The sequence below is a fragment of the Typha angustifolia genome, chromosome 13 (genome assembly GCF_048772165.1).
Source record: "Typha angustifolia cultivar Huaian chromosome 13, ASM4877216v1, whole genome shotgun sequence".
Lineage (NCBI taxonomy): Eukaryota > Viridiplantae > Streptophyta > Magnoliopsida > Poales > Typhaceae > Typha > Typha angustifolia.
The window spans coordinates 10198682-10207516 of NC_133251.1; the positions used below are offsets into that span (position 1 = coordinate 10198682).

Here is an 8835-nt window from a genome sequence, read left to right on the forward strand (position 1 = left end):
AAAAAGAGACAAATGTTTAACCAGGTAGGTTTTTAGTAAAAATAATCCTAGTAATTATAATATTTTAAAGATTTTTAGTAGTAATTATGTTGAAAAAAATCCCATAAAGTAATTCAAATTTGTGGAGTTAATCTTGAATAGTAGCTCATGAATTTAAGCTCATTACAGTAATTCAAACTTGTGGAGTTAATCTTGTGGAGTTAATGTGAATCGTAGCTCACGAATTTAAGCTCATTCCAGTAACTTTTTTAGACAATCCTATTTTTCCAAGAAACAAATTCATTATTAATTTCCAAGCCTTTGGATATAGAAGACATGTGACTTAGTATCCCTATCTCTAAAAAGTATACCATTTGGCATCTTTTAATTGGAGTAAGTGAAGTTCATTATCCGATAGCGGAGATGTTTGTTGATAGTTTTGCCACATTCATCGTACTCGAAACTACAGACGGTGGAACAGGTTTTCTCGATTGACGTAATTACCCTTGTTGTTAGAGAAGCCTAATCTATTTTCCAGAAATAGCCATTCGTGTCAATCGACAGGTGGAAGGCATGCATCGTGCGACCTTTCGCCTGTAACGAATAAGTAGATCGTCTTGAGCGTCTAATACGTACGTTTAATAGTATATGAATTTCGACATATTTAAATTATTTGGTTTAATTAAAAAAATAGGCTAGAATTTAAATATCGCAGAACAATAGAATTTTTTACAATCGAAGTTAGAGCTAAATTTTTTATAATTTTATCTCTGTCAAATTAAATATCTCTTGCGTCAGGAGAGGTCACGAGGATAATCCCATATCTATTTACCAGAACATTTGTAATGTTTCGTAGTTTCCAAAGCTTTTCGTTTTCTTTTACCCTTATTTTTCTTTTAAGGGCGGCAAAGTATGTTCGTGCAGTATGGGTTGCAGACGATCCACCGCTATCCGTCTCATATTTACCGCATGAACTTTAGGAAAAGATCATGCAACCGGAGCGAGTGAGAGTGGAATTAACTGAAGTAATATATCTGGCGACGAATATGGTGGAGATGCAGTTTGTAGGGGCAGATTGGTCATTGTAAGTCCAAATCAATCAGTCGATTTTATGGAGGATTTTCCCCATGATTTTTCCCCTGAGAACAACCGTACTATTTGGAAAGACACCCTGTAAATCTCCGGTGGTGATCAAATATATACTGTATCTGTAATAGATACCATAATAAGCTCTTCTCTTCTCATCTCTTAGCAATATATAAATACTGGTGGTGCCCTTCGCAGTTCTTTCCCATCGATTCGCGCAAAGAATTTTCTTTCTTCTCTTCTTTATTCATCTCTTCTTTCTTTTTCTTTTTTTCTCTTTCTTTCTTTTTAATGTGTTTCAGGGTAAGGAGATTGGAGTGCCTTCACTACCTCCAGCAATAGAGTAAGGTAGTTGACGCTCTTTTTACTTCTTTCTCATGCTCTTTGATTTATTTCTGTGGAATTTTTTATTCTTATAAGGTTTGGTTCTTGGAATTTTTTTTTTTTTTTGTGTTGTTCTTCCTCCATCCAATTTTTTCTGAACTGTATGTCTAAGTACAAAGAGGTTTCCTTTCTAAAGGAAAGTTTTATTTCGTAACTCTTTTGATTTTTCTTTTTTGGGCCAAAGAGTCTCTTCTCCTTTTCTTTTTTGCCCCCTTTTCCTAGTGAGTGAAGACTGCTTGGTTGTTCTTCTAAAAGGTCTGGTCTTGGGCTATCTATATTTGATCTTGGGAGTAAGCAAATGATATAAGCAGTTCTATAGGTAAACATAAGTCTGAAAGGTTGTTTGTTTGGTAATTTCCTTTTCTTCTGTTCTTCTTTTCCTTTCGTACAGTGAGAGTTAGAGTTGTGGTATGATATTTTTCAAGGATTCTGCAATAACTCTTATTTGTTTCATGCGATGTTGTTTAAGGTTCTTTTTTTTTTCTTTGATGTATTGGTAGTTGTAAAAGAAATTATTTATCGCTGACCTTCTCTTTCTATCCATTCCAGAGGTTGGGACCTTTGAAATGGAAGTCAGTGAATGCGCCAAGATTGTGCTCAGTAGACTCCAAAAACTTGAGCCAGAGCATGCCACCAAGATAATTGGCTACCTTCTTCTAAACTATACCCGCGAAGAAATTATGGAGTATGCTTTTACTACAGACATCAAAATCTATTCACTGATTGAAGAAGCCAAATCTTTCCTCATGTCCATTCCTAACCATTCCCCTCAATATCTATCTTCCTCCCCTGCTCTAGCACGACCCTCCTCATCACCTTCCAGCTTTCGAATCCCTGCGCCATATTGGGAGCCTCAGCTTCCCTCTGATCAGCAGCTTCTTTTACATAGCATAGACCTTCCACTTCCTATTCATAACCAAGCTGACTTATTTAGCTTAGAGGAGCAATTACAACATCTGAATCAATTAGAGCCTGAGTTCTCAAGTGATTACTTTTATCAAGATGCTGGATTGAGTGGTAGTTTGGATGCAAGGTCTGGCATGAGAGGCCCTCTTGGTGGCGTGGAATTACCAAACAAAACCTGCCATTATTACTACAAGGGATACTGTAAGCATGGGACTAATTGTAGGTACATCCATGGTCAGGCCATCCCTGAGGGGTTCTCTTCTCATATATATAGTCCAAACTCTGTTGATCTTGGTGGTGAAGACCCAGCCTTTTTACCTGGGTCACTCGAGAAGTTAGAGATAGAGATTAGGGAACTCTTGAAATTTAGAGGAAGAATTCCTGTTTCAATAGCCTCACTACCAATGATGTATCTTGATATGTACGGGAAGGCTCTTCAAGCTGAGGGATACCTTACGGAAAGCCAGCGACATGGGAAGCCAGGTTATAGCTTAACAAAATTGCTCGCAAGGTTGAAAAGTATTCGGCTGATTGATAGGTATTTGGTCTGCTCTTTTGTTATCTCCAGGTTCTCCTGATACAGGATAACTCTACATAGATTAATCTTTTGGAAATTTAATCCAAGTTTCAATTATACATAGTGTTTTTTATTGCAGACCGCATGGACAACATTCAGTCGTTCTGGTAGAAGATTCTCACAAGTACTTGGAGTACAGGAATGAGAGATGTGACCAAGAAGGAGCCATTGCTAGCTCACATCAGATTTATCTTACTTTCCCTGCTGAAAGCACATTCATTGAGGAAGACGTTTTAGACTATTTCAGGTAGTTTTCTTCTTCCTATTCATCTTTAAATATGTTTGAGCATGTTGTAGTGAGTATATAGGGCAGATTTTTTAATTTAGGCTATGATCTCTTTTATTCTGATCAGGCAGTATGGTCCAGTTCGTGATGTGAGAATTCCCCGTCAGGAGAAACGAATGTTTGGCTTTGTTAGCTTCCTCTATGCAGAGACTGTGAAAATGATCCTAGCAAAGGGGCATCCCCACTATATCTGTGGTGCTCGAGTTCTTGTCAAGCCCTATAAGGAAAAAGCGAAGCTTACTGACAGGTCGGTTCTATTGCTGAACTGCTTTACTAGTTTCTCTTTTATCTGCTGTACTTGCACCGAAAATAGTTGTTTTTGTTGAACTGTCGTACCACAGACTGTTTGCAGTTTTCATGCATAATGATCAGTGCAGCTATGTGAGGTAGAATCAATCTGTTACTCATCATACTAAGTAAATGTCATTTTTTAGAGAATACATGTCAACTGGAATATGTTATTAGTATATGTGTTTGTGTTGGTTTTTTCCATGTTTACATCTCATATACAGAAATACGATATGTAATTTTGTCACAACATATTAGAGAAATATATTGGTTCTTTTGGACCCAAATATCTGTTCAAAATGACTAGAGGATGTGATTTCTATTGGTCAATGTATGCATGCACCTTGTACCCAAGTCCTCTTTTCTTGTAAGATTTTAACATGGATATGTTGAATTTACTATTGATAAGTTTGTCAATATATTTTGGGATCTCTTATGCATTATAAGTTTCAACACAATTATGGACGAAAATAAAACACAGCTGTATCACATGATTTGTTTTTTATGTCTAAACTCTTCGTAGTTGTAGCAATTTTCTTCAAATCCTAATAAGATTCATATTGCAGGAAGAATGCTGAAAAAACAGACCTACCAAGCTATTACAATGCACGATTGTCCCAAACAGATCAAGATAGAAATGCAAGTGAGTTGAGAAATCCAATTGTGTCATGGATCCTATTTTGTCTTATCTATTGATTTTAATATCTCTTTTCTCTTCTCTCTTCCTCCTGTTGCAGTGTCACGGTTGTGCTATAATTCAGAATATCTGAAAAGGCAGCAGATTGAGGAGCAAGAACCGGAAATAGAACTTGAGAAGCGCCTTCTCGAGTTCCAACTAAATCCAAAGCAATTGGTGCGAAAACACTCCCTTGGTTATGAAAATCCATATTCAGAAGGTAAAGGAATTTTTTTTTCCTTTATTGACAGTTACCTTCTCCTTAAAATCTTGTGCCTCAGATAATGCTCATTCAGTATATAATCCTCACTTGCAGATCATCTGAGTGAACAATCAATTACCAAAAAGCCAATTAGTTGCTCGGCAAGCAATTACAGCAATCAAGATAGGTAAGCAAATGAGAGCAAATGATTCTGGTGATCCAAATTAAACAACTTTGAGCTAGAAACAACCATTTTCTTAATGGAATTTTCTGAATAACTGTCATTCTATCTTTTAGTAGTTTTATTGAGATTATTATAGTAACCTTTACTGGACATTTGGGTTCATAGATAATTAATATACTTTGTTCAAATTTCTGACCCTTTTTCTCATTTCATCTTGCAGCAGTGATGTTGATCTTCCTGAGAGTCCATTTGCATCACTTCTTTATTGAGTAGTATTTTCTGAGCCATATGAGAAACATTAACACTTCAAGTAGCTTGTATAGAATTTCGTTCCTGAAAGCGAAGTGAGAATTTTCACCATTCCCTTCTCTCATCCTCATCCCTCGCAGAGGTCTCGTGCAAGCTCTTTACCATCAACCATATACGGGAGCATCTTCCTCTTAACCAATTAGAGTTACAAAGATGATACTGAAGCTACATACAGTCATACACTTACCCAGGTATCACAGACGCAAACTCTCTGTGATGGTACAAAGGGGAAGATTTAATATACTTTACTCTGGAATAGGATTATTTCAGCAACTAAGCAACTAGATGGAGGTCTCCACAACACTTGAATAGATAGTTGAGATTGTTATATACTTCTTATAGTAAAGCAGTTGAAGATATTATTAAGTTATAGAATTTTACTTGTATCTTTTAGAAAATAAAAGAAATTTTCTTAAGGTTTTTTAATTTCTTTCTTCAGTTGTGGTAGATATTGGATATAACTATTGTCGTTAATCCTGTGAGATGTACAATACATGCTTGTTTATATGTTACTTTTTCTCAATTAATGTTTCCAGGTGAATTATGCAAAAGAAACTTTTTAATAATCTCTTGACATTTTCTATGTTGCTATCTTTTAGTTTGTTGAGTAGCTAAAGGTAATCAGAAATTGCATATCGGTAACATTTATCATCACTAAATTATTATTCTCTCTTTATAAGTCCTTTCAATTTATGCCATTCATACTTGATGATCCTCTCAACAACTTGTTTCGAAGTTTGTCAGTTCAGTTCTTGAGAACAATTTGTTGCCTGCTCTCCTTGTTTGATAATATTTACTCTGTAGTACCTAATCTATTATATTCTATCTCAATCAAACTTTTGTAAAGAGCCAAGGATATTGCAAAATCTCTCTTTTGTTCCACTGAAGCTTGAGTTTAATTAGTGTGTCATGGAATCATTACTGTTGGTTTTTGTTGTTTGTTTTAAGTCTGGACTCTTGCAATAAGCTAGCAAGATAGCCATGAAGCATCCATTCTGGCAAAATCTTTAAGACACTCCATGTGACTGGCCAAACTTTTCTCTAAAGCACACAAGTGCCTCAAAAGTGGGTCTTGAGTGAACTGTCTCCCTCATTACATTATGGTTGAATTGGATAGGGAGGACCACAACCAAGTTGCAGTAGAGCATGGGTTCTTTCATGGATTCATCCCTTAAAAGAAAGAGGATTAGAGATGATGGCATAAGATCCTTGAGGACATCTGGGACCACTCTCTCATGTGAGTTTTTTCTATTGCCAAGCAATTGCCTTTCCAAAATATTTTGGGGACAGAGAGAATCAATGAGCATTGTGGACCTGGTTCATTCCTTTGAACTGCATCTAGTTGACTCTTTCATAACTTGAGAGGCCGCATCATTTCTCTATCAATCAGTAGGCCCAGAATGGATTGATGACTGGGGTTGGTGTTATCCCTATCTTTTAGTTTTACCTATTTTGAAGTATGGTGATCCCAACCATGCAGTAGTCATCTGATTTCTGATTAAAAAACAAGACAACATCCTGTGTTTTGTGGAGTGTTCTTTAGCTAGATAGATACAACAAACGATGATCAACCTGTCCTTTTCACTTCTTTTTCTCTAGTCAATTGCTTGGCAACCAAATGGCAATCGAGTGTAGGGTTATTTTATTTTTTTGCATACATACTGTTTAGAATTTCTTATCTGTGTACATACTCCTTAGAAATCGGCATTTGCATCTATATTCCTCAAAACACAATTTTTACATGAATGCTACTTATAATTCAATTTTTTGTTTATATTTATTTTTGGTTGGATACCTCTGCTCTTGTTTATGTCTATTCCCTTTAGCTAAGGTTATTTAAGTAGTTTTACCACTGCTTACAAAGATATTAACTTATACCGTCAAAATGTAACAGCAATATATTTTGAAGGGTACACACAAGTAATACTTTTTTAGGGTGCGTCTGTTTAAGGTTGAGATTGAATTAGTTATCTCGTGAGAGAGATTAAAAGATTGGGTTAGTTATCCCATGAGAGAGATTAAAAGATTAGATTAGTTATCCCGTGAGATTATATTGTTATTATATAAGAAATAATAAATTTAGATATATAACTAACAAAATTAATTATCTTAACTACTCAAATTTTATTTTTATTTTTTTATTTATTATTATTTTATACTTTATATTTATTTAAAGTATTGCTACATTAAAAAATCATATATTTATATTTTTATTATTAAACATATTTTGTATTTCTTTTGATTTTAATTTTGATTATTTAGAATCAAACGTGATTAATTTTTATAATTAATAGAGTATAATTTCATGATACTTAATGATATAATCGCTAATAATTTAGACTAATAATTGACGTTACTATTTTTCTTTATTGAGGATGTTAATATAAGTTTGTTTAGTTATCCCATATATAGTCTTGTATAAACTTAACAATAGAGAAAATTATAATATGAGATTAGTAATCCTAGGAGATATGTCATTTCTTGAAATAAGCTTAGAGACGACTTATCCGCTCTTATTTAATCCTACAACCAAATGCACTCTTAGTAGCTAGGTCTAATAAAGTCAAATTAGTAGGTAATGCAAATCCTGTAGAGTAAAATTATTAGGTGATGTAGTAGGCATCCTGAGCATTCTTTGGCCCGTTCGGGCCAACTATTCTCGACCAATTTTGATAGGCCTATGCATAGGGGTGCTCATGGACCACTCAGGAACTCGGGTTGGGTATAGACAAGGTCTACCCCAGTCCATACTTGGAATAGCATTAGATTGGGTCCGAGTCCATGCTTGGGCCCGGTTAAGTTTTCTAATCCGGTTCTGCTTATGTTATTGGGTGGGCCATTATGAGCGGAGGGGCATAGCATGTCTAATTGAATCATTTTGTTTTCGAAGAATAACTATTTTTGACTGATATGATTAGGGTTGGACCTAGTTGTCTAGAGTTGAATCACTTTTGTTTTCCAATAATAAAGATTCTGGCTGTTGCATTCGAACGCGGGAAAGTTGTGTTTGAATGCCCCGTTCGAATGCCTACATATGTTTGAAAATATAAAGAACGCGATTTGCTCGTTTGAATGCGAAAAAATCGTATTTGAACGCCTATACGCGTTCGTAAATATGGAAAACGTGTTTAGCTCGTTCGAATGCGCCCCGACCCCGTTTTAACACACTCAACGAGAATGCATTGTTTCTGGGTTATTTTTGATTTGTTTTGCTTGTTAGGTTAGCCTCTAAATATATGGAAGGCAACCTTATTGTGGTTATCGAATGAAATAGAGTTTCTTCCACCATTATTCTCCTCTCCTCCTTGTTCCTTCCTTCTTCGGCTACGCCGCCTCTAAACCCGTTGATCGGCCTACCACTCTAGACCCTTAGGGGAGGCCCTCTTCTTCCTCTTCTTCTACTCTTCCTACCATTGTGTTAGCCCCATCCATCATCCCCGACCTTCCATCTCCATCAACCCTACTAGTGCCACCTCATTATTGTTGGTTTACCACAAACATATTCCATCTAAGAGTCCGTGCCTCCACCCACAGATCTCAATTCCTTAGATCTTTTGATAGTCATACACTATTTTGACGATATCTCCCAATTTATCCTTTGTATTCGAGTGACATTAAATTCGTTGGAAAGATCTTTCCTAGAGCTATAACATATCAAAATTTTACATTGATCTAATGGTTAGATCCATTAGAAAATATCTCAAAATCTCTATGTAAATTTCTACCCAGAATTAGTTGCAAGTTGAATCAACCCTTTTTAAGGAGAGATTGTATCAGTGACTGTCGCATTTTAATGCGACGAAGTCACATTTGAATGCCCCGTTCGAATACCAACATATGTTCGCAAATACAAAGAATGGTTTTTGCCCGTTCAAATGAGCCTGCATTCGAATGTGCCCGACGAGAATGCATCATTTTTAGGATTATATTTTATTTATTTCGCTTGTTAGGTTAGCCT

At 35.7% G+C, this 8835-nt stretch overlaps 1 protein-coding gene across 2 annotated transcripts; it reads left to right on the forward strand.

The window, feature by feature from the left end:
• The first annotated feature begins 1118 nt into the window (after positions 1-1118).
• Positions 1119-5400, forward strand: LOC140774147 (zinc finger CCCH domain-containing protein 18-like). Of its 2 annotated transcripts, none has more exons than XM_073117017.1 (8): positions 1119-1413; positions 1999-2893; positions 3012-3179; positions 3286-3465; positions 4073-4149; positions 4244-4402; positions 4499-4571; positions 4792-5400. In XM_073117017.1, exons 2-8 carry the CDS (start codon positions 2016-2018, stop codon positions 4835-4837), a joined length of 1581 nt encoding a protein of 526 aa, XP_072973118.1. In that variant the 5' UTR covers positions 1119-1413; positions 1999-2015; the 3' UTR covers positions 4838-5400. The 2 variants fall into 2 exon arrangements, with proteins under 2 accessions (XP_072973118.1, XP_072973117.1); XM_073117016.1 differs by having other exon boundaries at positions 1120-1413; positions 4789-5400.
• Positions 5401-8835: the final 3435 nt, after the last annotated feature.

What these genes read in the sequence shown, in the direction of transcription:
- LOC140774147 (XM_073117016.1), top strand. Translation starts at nt 2,016, where the DNA reads ATGGAAGTCAGTGAATGCGCCAAGATTGTGCTCAGTAGACTCCAAAAA. An exon ending in AGTATTCGGCTGATTGATAG is followed by an intron (nt 2,894 to 3,011) that starts GTATTTGGTCTG and finishes TTTTTATTGCAG; the next exon opens with ACCGCATGGACAACATTCAG. An exon ending in AGATCAAGATAGAAATGCAA is followed by an intron (nt 4,150 to 4,243) that starts GTGAGTTGAGAA and finishes CTCCTGTTGCAG; the next exon opens with TGTCACGGTTGTGCTATAAT.